This window comes from Dipteris shenzhenensis, chromosome 7 (assembly GCF_047967505.1).
Source record: "Dipteris shenzhenensis isolate YYH24624 ecotype China chromosome 7, Dip_SZ_1.0, whole genome shotgun sequence".
Taxonomy (NCBI): domain Eukaryota; kingdom Viridiplantae; phylum Streptophyta; class Polypodiopsida; order Gleicheniales; family Dipteridaceae; genus Dipteris; species Dipteris shenzhenensis.
The window spans coordinates 3,329,879-3,344,445 of NC_141602.1; the positions used below are offsets into that span (position 1 = coordinate 3,329,879).

General features: G+C 44.3%; 1 protein-coding gene across 2 annotated transcripts in view; it reads right to left on the reverse strand.

Annotated features, from left to right (window-relative positions):
- MAP1A (methionine aminopeptidase 1A) overlaps positions 1–14,567 on the reverse strand; it is a 216,918-nt gene that overhangs the window by 164,349 nt on the left and 38,002 nt on the right. For both annotated transcript variants that reach the window (XM_087376968.1, XM_087376967.1), the window contains exon 3: positions 6,907–6,957. In XM_087376968.1, the coding sequence (XP_087233094.1) occupies positions 6,907–6,957 (51 nt within the window). The remainder of the gene's footprint in view (positions 1–6,906; positions 6,958–14,567) is intronic.

Here is a 14,567-nt window from a genome sequence, read left to right on the forward strand (position 1 = left end):
CAAAGAACCTTAGGTCTTTTAAGTTGGTCATTGGTGGGCTTTCTAAAAAGGCCCACTAGAGGAGGGGCCTAGGGGCAAATGAAGGCCCTTGGGGACAACCCAAGGCATCGGCTGCCACGTGGCAAGCCCATGCAGCCCCCTTTTGGAAAGGAAGGCCAAGGCCAATCTTGGGCAAAGATTGGACGGGGAAGAATGGCACAGGGAGAATCACGTAAGAAAGGAGCCTCACGGAAGTTAGCGCCTACACGGAGAAGACGGAAGTCGGAGCTCGCAGCCAGAGTGTCCGTGGCCATACGACAATACAGAAGGGGCTGACAGGCTTGTATGGAGCAATGATGGCCGCTTGTGATGTACGGACGTGTACGAAAAGTGGCACAATAATCAAGGTTGACGTGTACGAAAGTACGGATGGGCTATACAAAATTTGTTCATGAAGTTAATGCTGCGGAACCATACGGACAGCCGTATGAATCATTCACTCCTTGAGTGTACGGACAATAGACACGCTCCCAAAACTTGCGCGTGGTACTCTTGATTGCAGCTAAGGGCACTCTCGTGGCTCGAGTAGCAAGGCTGAACCGTATGCTCAAATCTATTGTACAGTATGTACAGGCGAGAGTAGGGGTTGGAGTTGGCCAACAACAGAGCTCATGTGGGCTGTTTGTAGGAGCTTTCGGCTGTGTGTACATGCATTTGGGTCAAGGGTGCTTGGTGTAGCTAACCACATGGCCACGTGAACAAAAGCTAGCAATTGGCTCGTGGAAGATCTTGGAATGAGCATTGGGCTAGTAAAGGGTTCACACATGCTCTCTCGTGCAGGCTCGTGAGCATTGGGCTGGTTTATGAAGACACTTGCTTGGCAGGATGATCACAATGAATGCTTGCAGAGATTGTTTGTACTTCTGAGCACAGGGGGCAGCTCGGTTATGCTTTCACCCATTGTTTGGGTATCCTAGTTGACCAGTAAACACTTGTGACTGTTTGGGGAGCGTGTGGCCTTGCTTGGGCTGTAAATAATAGCTCCCATGTTAGATGCAAGTGTTTGCACTGAGTATGGATGCCTATGGTCACATGGGTGTGATAGCACAGCCCCGCAGGGCTAATGTGTTGTGATATTGATGCCCACTAGGTGACAGAAGAGCATTGAATGCAAGTGAGTTGGTACTCAATGTGTAATCTCCTTGTGACACTCTTCAATTAATAAAAAGATATTGAAAGGGGCGCCAAGGCTTTGGGGCCAGTCTGTGTCTTTGTATTTGAGCAGGAGCGCTCTAGCTCCCCCTATCTGTCTGTGGAGCGTTTGTTGAGTATTCTTTTGTGAAGGCTTTTGTTTGGTTAGTGTTTTACCACCCTCTTGTTAGCCTTGAGGCTAGTTTCATGGTTCCGTTGCCGAAACATCACCATCTCTTAAGGAGGTGAACCTGTGATTGTCTTTGGTGAAGTGTTGTTGGCTGTAATTCCATTACAGCGAGAGGAAAATCAGCAAATGTGTCTTTGAAAGATAATGATTGGGATATGGAGGGGCAGTCCTCCCGTGATGAGCAACAAGAGCAATCTATGCATGAGAGAGCCTCCCAGGATGACCAAAATGTTGAGGCACAGCAAGTGGTAAATGCTTTTGGTGTGAATGCCTCTCAGGCAAAAGTGTCAAAAGAGGCTGGGGATACAGAGAATGCCAATGCTATCTTTAAAACACAGTTAGTGAGCGTTATGAGAGCACCCACGCAGCTCACGTAGGACCCACGGTTCCTTGAGTTTATGCACACTCCTTTGAGGTCCAAGGAGATAAAGAAGCGTTCTCATTCAGGTGAGGGGTTCAAAAGCAGCCATTTGGAGTAAGTCCATTGGATGGACAGCCTCCAGTAATGCCAAATGTACAAGGAGTTTCAGGGCAGCAGCCCTTTCAAGGTTATGGTATGGTTATGCATGGCCAAGGGGCTGATATTCAGAATTTAAATCAAGGGCAGCAAGCTTTTCCCCAACCCTTTATGCAACCACGGTATTTTGCTGGGGGTTCAGTATTTCAAGCAATGGCTGGTCAAGGAATGCTTGGAAATTACCCTATTGATTTTCAGCCTGGGATGCAAGGGATCCAAGGCAATGTACTTGGGGATATGCAGCCCACAATGCCTAACAAGATGTATGGCAATATTGGCATGCAGCCAGGAATGCAAAACGGAAGGTCAAGAACCTTTGGAGCTCCTACAGGTATGTTTGGTATGCCTAGGGCTGGTTTGACAAATCCTCTAATGGGAAGTGATAGCGCAGGACAAACTGGAGGGAATGCAATTCAACCTCCATTTTTGCAGCCACCTGTGTATGATAATCTGACACCCAAAGGAAAGGTAAAAGATTACAAAGAGGGTGGTGCAGTAGTGAAGTTTGAGACCTTTAATGGGGCTCAGGAAGGCTGAAGGCTCTAACTTTCATGCAGCAGTTTGATGCATCCTTCTCAGCAGTTTGGTGCAGGAGAGTCTTCTTGCAACACTCAGGAGCCCTCAAATCAAAAAATCTCTAAAAATTTTGGAAGATCTGAGCAGATATTGCAAAAATCAACTTTTAGGGTTTTGGGGCGATTAGAGGTCCAAAATCTGCATGGAGCAAGTCGTGGGCTGGAGTAGAGGCGAAGTCAGCACCTCCAAAACGTCGTGAGCAGCAACAGCTCCACAGCATGAACTAATGGCAAGTAGTACAACCTGTACGGTAGTTGGCAGATCGTACAAGTCGTATGGCAGCTACGCAGGCAAAATCCAGCAAACCGTGCAATTGTACGGATGATTGGTACGGCAGCTATGTAGGCAGATGCATCATGTCGTACGGCAAGGGCAATTGTACAGAGGGCCGGTTGTGAGTCATATCGATAGAGCTGGTATGGGCAGTACGGAGACAACAGCACCAAACGGACTAAATTGTATGGTGGGTGTAGCACGTGGCAGTACGTCAGATCGTACGTTGTACGGCAAAGCGTACGGCTGCAAGAAGAGACGGCTATGGAGCAGGCTATGGAGGTTCTAGGTGGGCAGGTAGGAGTGCAAACGGCTGCAAGAGAAGGAGGCGGAACTGAGGCGGCTGCAAGAGAGAAAAGAGCTTGAGCTAGAGTGACGAATTAGGGCTAGGGCAAGGGTGACATGGCAGCTATGGAAGGTCGCTCTGATACCATGTTAGAAACATGGCGAAGGGGGAGAGAGAGAGAGAGAGAGAGAGAGAGTTACAGTGTGAGGAAATAATGCTCAAATGAAGACATGAAGAAGGCTTTCATTCACTCATCAAGTATGTACAAGACAAGTGAAGTACAAGCCTTATATAGGCTACTCACTCACACACTAGCACCTAGTGCATATGGGATAAGTCCCATGATGACACGTGGCACTCACACATGACTCACACACAGACTAGTACTAGATCACCTAGTACTTCACAACACTTCACACCAACACACTCTTTGACTATGATATCTCCAACAGGAACTTCACTAAGTCATCTTATGCTATGCAAAAGAAGGGAGCATCCTTCGTAACGGCTGAAAAACAAATTACAGCATTTGAGATGCTAAAAGAAAAGCTTACCATAAACCCAGTATTGATCTTACCAAATCTTTGGAAAGCTTTTCACGTCCAAGCTTATGCATGTGGAAAGAATGGCCTTGGAGCAGTCATTATGCAAGAAGGACGGGTAGTGGCCTATGAGAGTAGAATTTTGCAGGATGATGAGAGACATCTCGGCATTTATGAGAAGAAATGGCTGGCTGTAATTCATGCCCTTGCTACATGGAAGCAATATTTGCTTGGAGCTGATTTCACAGTGCAGACAGATCATCAATCTTTGAGATATTTCATCACTCAGACAAAGTTATCTGAGAAGCATATGCGATGGGCTAATTTCTTATCACATATTTCACTTCGAGATAGTGCATGTGGAAGGTAAAAAGAATATAGTGGCCCGATGCATTGTCAAGGAAGCCTCAGGTTTCCGTAGTAACCATTGCTTACCACAATGAGTTGGATGAAATGAAGGACCACTATGCTCAAGATGAGCATTTCTAAAGGATTTATGACCAACTGTTTAATAATCAGCGGCATGACCATTATACTCTCATAGATGGCTTCATTATGATGCATGAACGCCTTTGTGTCACAAAGCAGCTAAGGTCAAAGGTTATGATAGAAAGTCATGCTCCACCGTATGCAAGACATAGAGGCATTGATGCTACGATTAAAGCAGTGGAACACTTTTTCTATTGGCAAGCTTTGAGACGGGATGTGGAACGAAGTGCACCATATCCCATCTTTAGCCCGGCGGTCACTTGTTATACTAACCATCCTACTACCAGACACTTAGGCCTAAGCAATTATGACCGGTATCTTTAATTCATAATTATCACCCATTATCGTTACTTTCTAGTTTCCCCCCACAAACCACGGGTAATGCAACACCACACTATTATTTGATGTAACACACCCATTCCCAATCAGTTCCCCAGGTTGAGCGGCGAGCCTCCACTTTCTCATACCCCACAAACATCCTCTGCCCTTGTAACCACACCTCTGCCTCTTCCACAATCTCCCCCTTACAAACAGCCCCTAAACCTTCCATTCCCATCAAGTCGACCCGTAGGAGCTACAGCAGGCATTGGTTGGCAAAAATGTTCTCAACAGTGAATATTTATTAGAAGTAGATGCCCTTCCCCTAGATAAGTTACTTTCCTTACTAGATGGATGCAACAAGGAGATCGACTCAATAGTTCTTTTAGACTATTGTGACGTAACCACTTCCTTCTACAACAAATTGTTCCATCAAAGGACTCTCCATCTTAAATAGAATTCACACATGAACAGATATGGTTCCACATTCACTCCATGGCTTCAAAGCTCACGATTACGGTGTGAGAGCACCAGTAGAGGGAAAGGGCCTCCCAAGCTTCCTTTTCCATCAAGAACAATCTGCCTTCACTGCTAGCAGTTCAGCCCACCTTCCAACTGTATACATTTATCTCCAGCGCTAGCAGCTCCATTGTGTGCATTTCGTGATTGCCAGGATCGTAAGTGATAACATGTTTAGAATACATTCACAGCAGGTCTGGTGTATGTTTAAACATATGGTTTCATTTAAGAAAGGAATAACGATTCCTTGGTAGGTGAACACAACCACGGGGAGCATCACAAGAACCCTATCTGCACCTAGAAGAAGTACATGACTTGTAGGTGGATTACATTCCAATATGATCCTTTCTAATCATAGATACTTTGAAGTACACTTGATCCTCCATTGCATATACAACATGAAATCATGCTTAGGAATTAGATGTTAATGTTGCTTGTGCTTGCAAGAGACATGGACATTGACTCCCACATCCCACTCTCTTTTCACTCATCCAAGATTGTCAAGACTTGATGAGCAGTGTTTTCAATCAGTTGCTCTCCACTAATTCTCAAGACATACTGCTCATATTTGGCATGCATACTTCCTTGGGTATTCCTTAGGCATGTGTGAAAGATTTCTTCATTGAAGCTCTGGAAGCTCTTTTTTTGCCAACAGCCAGAAATAAATATCTGGAGATATTTTGTAATTTCGTATATTTCTCCAAGTTGGCCTTGCAACGTTTGACTGCCCCAATCTTTTGAGCCACTAAATTAAAAATACCATACCTCCTAAAATACACTTCTGAATTGAAAATGAGTAGCAGATTCTTGTTCCTGAGAGCGGGACAATGCCTTCAAATTGTGATTCTGAAAACCTTGGAAGGGCCTTAGTAACAGCACCTCTAACATCTGATCCATGGCAACACTTCTGGTAGCAAAATATTGGGAGAATGTAATGGGCTAAGGATGGTCCATGTTTGAATCAATTGGACAATTGTTTCCAAGGTTTTGGCTCTGATACCAAAGCCATGGACTTCAGGGCAGAAATCCAGTAAAACCACAAGAATAGAATGCCAAATCCTCCATGAATGCATTCCAATGACGAAACACACGTGGATGTACAACGATACAGTAGTTAGAAGCAAGGCCTCATACATCAAGGCTAAGGTCTAGTGCTATGGCTAACGCTAAGCCTTCCATTTCAAAGACAAGAGAAGATCCCTCGAGTTCTAAACAATCCTGCAAGGATATGAAGAGTCAATGTAAAACACACCCGTACAATGAAGCTCAACCAATTTAGTAAAGAGCTTTGAAAATATAATTTAAGTCCAATTTGATTTACCTACGCTATATTGAAGTTCAGGGCCTGCTTATTACCTTGAGAATAAGGATCCTTTAAAATAAACATCTTTTCAGCTAGAGAACGGCATAACATCCTGATTATCTATCCAAAATTCATGATCACGAATGCTCCAAGTCAGTCCTAACATCAGAGGCACATGACAGGAGTAACCACTAACGTGATCATATTCACATTATCATCCAGCATTATTCATTGCAAAAATAGCAGCAAGACTTCTGCTTCTTTTTTTTTTAATCATTACTCCATTGTTGCATGAATCATAGAGTCTTTTCCTTTTTTTAAACAGGTCTTGAAGTGCAAAGATCTATAAAGGAAAAGGTGTGAAAGATCAGACAATCGAAGGTCTTATTGGAACTCCAGCTAAGTGAATTGTAGCCCTTCTACACTTTCCCTCTATCCAATAACACCAGCACCTCTCCCAGCAGGTACTCTGACCTGTGGGCATGACTATGAAATCATTTCCCCCCCCCCCCCAAAAAAAAAGAAAAAAACTCAGTCATAAGAAGAAAAGATTCATTTCAAATAAGGACCATCTTTACACACTCCAATCTGTTGCTGAATACTTTCATGAACGATGACGCCACATGCAAGATACTCCATACATGCTGATTAATAATACTTAAAAACCCGACATTCGTTCCCAACAATATGTTCTATAGAGCATGTATGAGGTTAATTACAAACCAGAAAGATGCATTGGCACGAGGTAGCTTCAACTCCACACATTTCGGGCACCTACAACAATAAATTAGACATTCAGGTGAAGACTTTAAAAATATACCAGTGAAGATGTGAACAAAATAGAAAAGAAAAACTGTATTAATGCACAATTGAGCGAGTAGATTAGAGAAGATGCACATGTTTAGGTCAAGAGAGAAGACTCCCTACTGGACAAAATCCTTTGAGTTCCGAAATAAGCTACTTAGGGCCAGGTCGCATGGGGAACGCTGGCAGAAGCAGTGTAAGGTCCACCCCCACCTTTTTAGGAAACCCAATCAGGAAGAATGTTTTGCAATGGATTTTTCTCCAATATGCGCATTCAATGGTTGCATGCCTGGGAATGACTTCTCCCACACATCTAATGGGGCTGAGATTGACTTTTCCCACCTTTCTAATGGAATAACAAGCAAGATGTGCTAATTAAACCTACCATGCGACTTGGCCCTTATAGTAGCCATTGCACTTATGTGAATTGAAGATACAATTTTAACCTAGTAACAATCCACCAAAATAAAAGTAAAAGTTTGTCAGACTATTTGCATGTATTTACCAAAGCATGCAGCAATGTTATTATGTTGGATTATGCAAAAAGAAAGTAATTGAAGCCAGGAACACATATAGGGAAAAGAATATTTACATGTTTGCCTATTAGAACGTCACATATGCAAGCAAAAAGTGTCATCATCGTGTGATCTTTTAGCATTATAATGGACTAATAGACAAAAGAGAACGGCCAAAGAAAAACAACGCGCAATGCCTCCTCAGCAACCAAAACATACACATAAGAAATAAAGTCAAACACAAGTCGGACAATCACAAACAGGTTGACAAATGATGTGTATTCATGTCTCTGAAAAGGACATCCCCACCATTGCTTAAACAGTTCACCTCAACTGTAAAGTAATCTTATATGCCTCAAGAATAGGCAAATAACCATCAACAAAGAAAAAACCACTTTTTCCACAAGTATCAGTAGTCCGAAGTCCTTCCAGCTTCAATAAATGATGTGTCAAGCTTTAAAGCTTTTCACTGCAAATGTGTGGCTGTCACAAGGTGTCCCTGCTGCAAAAAGACTCCCAAAAGGCAGCATGAGTCCTTCCAAGCCAACACGAGGCCTTTCCACAATTCCAAGGAACCAAAGAAAGGACGGCTTTGCTGGAAATGAAAGTAATCCATGCAATAGGAGCTTACCAAGTGATGTAGACCAAAATTACAGCTCCAAACTCGAGCACAAGTAGTCACCCTTGTAGGAGAGGTGAAATGGACAGCAAATGGCACTGAAGGGTATCAAAAGAAGGCTGGAAAATGGAATTACAGCAAGAGTATGTGCTCCCACAAGTAGGAGAAGACCTCTAAATGAGTGCAACAGCAACCAGAGGTGAGAAGCTCATAGTCCGAGGTGTAGAAACAGCAAATGAGAGCAAGGGCTTCAAGAGAGGTCTCTAGAATGCAGTAGCACGCTCCAAACCCTAAAGTCGGCTGATGTACACACTCTGAAATGTAGCCAAAGCTCAAAGTCAGCTCCTACACGTGCCCCAGAAGGTGGCGAAATTCATACGTGTGAAAAGGCAACTGCTGCAGACCTTGAAAACAGCTCAGGGGTGTCTTGAAACAGCTCCCAAATGCTGTACCAGGGCAGAAAACAGCACCACAAGAGTCGCCTATGCTGGAGGTGCACATTCAAGAGAGGTCTCTAGAATGCAGTAGCAGGCTCCAAACCCTAAAGTTGGCTGATGTACACACTCCGAAATGTAGCAGCAAGCCCCAAAGCTCAAAGTTGGCTCCTACAGGTGCTCCAGAAGGTGGCCAAATTCATACATGTGAAAAGGCAACTGCTGCAGACCTTGAAAACAGCTCGGGGGTGTCTTGAAACAGCTCCCAAATGCTGTACCAGGGCAGAAAACAGCACCACAAGAGTCGCCTATGCTGGAGGTGCACCAGAGAGCAATTTTCCGGCAATGAAAGTGCTTGGAACAGCCTCAAGACCACAGCTTGCAGCCACGCCTTGGGAAATGTGCCAAAGAGGAGTGTGCCGACAAGCAAGAGAAAAGGCCGCCAACAGCTTGGGGAAGCTGGAAATGGCTGAGGGAAAAATCCCTAACCCGCTCTGATACCACTATAGACTAGGGCAACCAATGGAAGCACAAGAGTTGAAGCAATGAAGACAAAAACGAGCTGCCCTGATGAATTGCTGCAATTTAGAAATGAGTACAAAGTACACCCTATATGATGAAACCCTAGGATAGGGTGTCCTAGTGGTACTAACTGTAATAATTGGTACATGTACTAACAGTACCAAGTGTCCTAACTGCCCCTAACTAGACCTATAAGGCACATACCAAGGAATGAGTGGCCCCTATGGATAGCCCATAGAATGGCCTACATTATAAGTGAGGTGAAACCTGTTGGAGTTTAGGTTGTCACCCCCCAATCTGCGAACCCCCAGATGAGAAGAGCACGGGGAGGGGCAGCATCAACATCTCAAAAATGCCACATGGATCCCCACGGGATAGAGATGAGAAAGAAGGGCTACCACATGGGCATCATTCAGGATGCCATGTGGGCAGCATATGGAAGGTTACCTAATTGTCTCTGGGACCTACAGACAAGGTAGAAACCTACAGCAAGGGCTTGTTCACAGCCAGGAGCTGATCAGGGCAGAAGACAGACAAAGTCAAAGACCCACAGCAGAGAAGCGCCTGGAGCTGGGAAGCCACGCAGCATCAAGTGCCACACTTAAGGGCATCCTACAGGTCGAGGCAATGACTGAAGGATGTTGCATAGGCTGGAGCAGATAGTGCATCTGTATGGGGATGGAAAGATGCTGTAGTAGCAGGTGCATATTGGCTGGAGCTGGAGCAGTAAACACACACGTGACAAGTCGCATGATGGCGCAGTATATGGAGCAGGTACATGGGCTATTTATAGCCCTAGGACAGGTCAGCTGGTGGGGAGAATCCTACAGACTGGGTTGGCCCAGTCTGTCAGAAAGTCAGGCAGTTTGGGGCAGCCTGCAGCCTAGTTCAGACTTTGGGCAATTCAGCCTGAGCAAACCAGGAACCATCTGGTGCAGCAAGGGAAACGACTGTTTGCAGCAAAGAGAGTCTTCCTGAAAGGGGTTGCCTTCACAGCAGCAAAGGAGTAACTTGTGCCTCAACATCGGGCTGCCTTCACAGCAGCAAGGAGGTCAAGCATCCACAAGCAAGCACAACCTTACGATTAGGAGCAGCAGGAAGGGGTATTGATGGGGCACACATACGAGGCCCACATAAGCTCAGTGTACAAGGGTCCACAGCTAGTCAGCAATCTACAATTCATGCGGAGCTGGATTTCGCTGATTTCCAGGCCAAAGAAGCAGGGCAATTTCACCTAGGGCTGATTTCTGCTGGTTTAGACCGCACTCCATTAGAAGAAATCACCTCGAGATTGCAAGAAGGAAGCATAAGGAGATGTGCAGGCCCTCTATCTCCTCATCTTTGTCATGGCCTTTCTTTTCACACTCATGTACGACGCCAGTAATCTATCTTGTTTGGTTACCTGCCCTTCTCTTCCATTCACTTTCTTTTCTCTTTCTGCCATGGCCCCTAGCTGGAGCAGATGCGAGCTGATGGGGGATGCTTGCTGAAGGACAGTGACCTAGAGACGGTCCTGCATTGTAGCACAAAGGATTTGGAAGGGAGCCCTCCGGATAGCGTCCAAGACACAGAGGTTGCAGCAAGACTTCACTTGGGGCATGGTTGCCTCGCCTTCTCCATAGACATGATTACACCAATTTACAAGATCTAAGGTCAAAGGGCCTTCTGAATCGAGGTACAAGATCCACTCCCCCTTCTCAGTAGCGTCCTATTTTGTCCCCAAAGGATAGTATCTAGGAGATGGTACCCAGCATCACTGCTTGGAAGATCTGGGTCACCTAGCGCAGCCTTGTGATGGGAAGCCACCCAGTTCCCCCAGCATCCACCCTCGTTGCCATTTGGCAGGGCATTATCTAAACCATGGGTGCCATATGGAATCACAGGAAGTCAGGATCTTGGATGACTGTTGAGAGGCGGGTTTGTTTCTGCAAGCCTTCGAGTGCAGGGGTCTTCTATGTATTCACAGAGCAAGGCATTCGCTGGATGTATAGTCCCGCACCCTGATTGTTGGCCCCTACTTTAGAGATTCCCTAGGCACTGAGCTGGGTTCTCTAAGAATAGTCTTGTTGAGAGCCAACTTTTCTCTTGTTTTCTTCCATAATTAGCGCCACACGGATTGCTGATTTGTATGATTGGTTTTGTTTCAAGCAATAATACAGGGGCGGGGGGGCAAAGAAAAAAGAAAACCAAAATCTGCATAAAATATATTATCCTTAAATTTCTCACACCATCATGCAAAATCTGCAGTTTAAGACATGATTTAGTATGACGAGGCTGTACTAGCCATCAAATTTCACAAGCGAGGTAGGCATCCACCAATTAACAATCAAGGAACAGATTGGAGCCTCCTAGGCACCATGTATCCTATGCATGTTTCAACACATACAATATCCCACACTATTTGCAACCTCGATCCTCTAAACCTATACAATGACATCCCTATAGCTGCGCCACATAGACCCTCACCCACTATGCAACTGATCCACCTTGGAAGTCCTCTAGATTAGTTGCTTCACTCAGCACCGTTTCCATGAGTGTGTGACACCAACATCTTCAAACAAGAAGCAAAAGGCTTGAAATGCCCTTGAGATGACAGGTCTCGCTCTATCCATCCAAAAGGTCTTTGTATTCCACCTGAACAAACATTGTGCCCAAAGCATGCGACCAAAACCAAAATCAATGCATAGATTTGTGTTGCCTCCTATTGCAACAATCGGCCAAATCGGCATCCTTCTTTCACTTCATATTTCCAAATACTTCACCCTTCTCCTTATAGTGACCAACCTCATCGTCATCCCTCTTGGTGCAGATGGCCTCGTCCTCAACACATTCTAAGCAACCTTTGCTATCCTTCATAGAATTTGTGGAGCATTGCACAACATCAAACATGAGCATTATCACACCTTGGTCAATGTATCCTATCTCAAGGCTGCTGGGTAAGAGCTCCTCCTTCACCAATTTGTTGTCTCTGGTTCCAAGCCTTTCTTCTGAGATTGGTCCTCCTATTTCCAATCTGCCTTCTTAGATTGGTCTTTCTCCTATTTCCAATCTACCTTCTTCGTCTCCTTGCAATCTTGCACCAAGTGCCTAGGCTGATCCTTTTCTTTTTTTTCTTCTTACTTACTATCTATAGCGTCCCCATCCTCAAAAGAAGCTTCTTTCTTAGGCTTACTATGTCCGGGTTTGCCCCTTATCTTTCCTTTTACTCAAAGCACTCAAAACCTTCTTAGAACCATCGCCTCCATTATACAATTGCATCATCACCCAATCAACAGGATGATCCAAAAAAGGCTTACATCCTCTTTATCCAAACTACAACTATTTATTAAGACAATTTTGTTCAGTTTTCTCTCTCTTGAGTCCCACACAAAGACTCCTAAATTAAAGATAAATGAGTATTGCTTTTGCTTGATTATGTAAGATGAAATCTGATACTTGTACTACAATGATGAGGCTAGAGGTTTGTGATTCAAAGAATTTGTTTTCACTTTTGCTCATGGTTTAAGAAGGAAGGTCACTGTCTCTTGCTAAAAGTCCTTTTAACACATTAGAATCTCAAGGCTTAAATGCAATCTATTCCCCCTTTCCTTAAAACTATCCCATCATTTATGAAACGATGAAAACTACCAACACCAATTCCTTCCCGGTTGATCACGGGCGATGGCACTGAGATGAACCTCCCAGCCTATCTCTGTGTCAACAAGCTCAAGAGAATTCACACACGTTAAGGCTCTTGCATGCTAATCCACAAAGCCCACAAATCCCTAGATGGATCTAGTCTGCCACATGTCACCATTCTAGGATACCTCTTAAATGCATCATTTACCCCTCTCTTGGGATCACATTAAATTCATTTGCCCCTAGGCACATTTAAACATTTAATGCATTTAGACCCATAGCGGTAAATCGTCTAGTCCATGCCATGTCACCCTCATCAAGGACCTTCACATTGATTCCTTTGACCATTTGCATGAAACGCTATTACAACAATTGGTCCTCTAAAGGAAAATGTCCATTGATCTCTCTCAGGTCATGTTCTCTTATCTTGAGCATAACATTCCTTCTCTCTTCAGGCATTAGCGTCCTCGATGATAAAATCTGGAAATGTTCTCCGCGTCTGATACACGGATTTCCAAGTAGCCTCAGAGAGAGGTAAATCATGCCATGCAACCAACACCGTGGGTATCTTGCGATTAGGTACTTGCATTGTTCTTTCGTCCAAGATTCTTGTTGGTTTGCGTCTTGCGTTATTCTCTCTCTCTTGAAACAAAACAACACCCTCGATTAGTGAGTCACCTACGTGCAAAAACTTCTTTAAACAAGAAACATGAAACATTGGGTACACCTTACAACCCTATGGTAATTCTCTTTTATGGGCCACCTTGCCTATTCTTTTTAGAATTAACCACCACCCACAATATCGGGGTGATAACTTAGCACACTTTTTTGCAATCAAAAACTATGAGTGTGAAGAAATTCTGAGAAAAACTTTTTCTCCTTCCTTAGTTTCCCTAACGAACCTGTTTTCATCCGCATACGCCTTAGCTCTATCCATAGCCCGACGGATGTTAGCTCTCGCAAGTGCTAGCATCTCCCACATCTGAACCACAAAGTTCGCGACACTAGGCACCTTCTAAGGTATTCCACCTGTAGTTGGATTTGCTGGTCTATAACCATAGTTCAGCTCGAACGGAGTGATCCCTGTAGAGGAATGTTTTCTATCATTGTAGGCAAATTCTAAGAGTGGCAACCACTTGTCCCACGTATGTTGCCTCAATGAAACATATGCTCTAAGCATATCCTCTAAAGTCTGGTTGACTATTTCCGTCTAACTATCCGTTTCTGGATGATCCCACTACTCATTCCCAACTCAATCCTTAGTGTCTCAAACACTACAGTCCAAAAATGACTGGTAAATTTGACATCCATGTCTGACACTATGGATCTGGTTAATCCATGCAGACGAAATATATATTTAATATAAAATAAATCCACCACTTGCGGGGCACTAACAAACTCTCTAGTCGGAACAAAGTGAGCCAATATCCACCTTGTGTCGTAGGTAGACCTACTATAAAGTCCATGGAAATGCTCTCCCACCTACCTAACATCCACGTCTAACACTATGGATCTGGTTAATCCATGCAGACGAAATATATATTTAATATAAAACAAATCCACCACTTGCGGGGCACTAACAAACTCTCTAGTCGGAACAAAGTGAGCCAATATCCACCTTGTGTCGTAGGTAGACCTACTATAAAGTCCATGGAAATGCTCTCCCACCTACCTAGAGGTATTTCCAAGGGCTGTAAAAGTTTGGGTGGCTTCACCCGCTCTGCTTTACTCACTTGACACGAAAAACAACGTGCCACATATTTATGAATATGTTTTTTTATTTTTTGCCAAAAAGAAATCTCGTTTCATGAGATCATACATCTTTTCGACTCCTAGATGTCCCGCACATGGGCTATCTTGCATAAGTTTGGT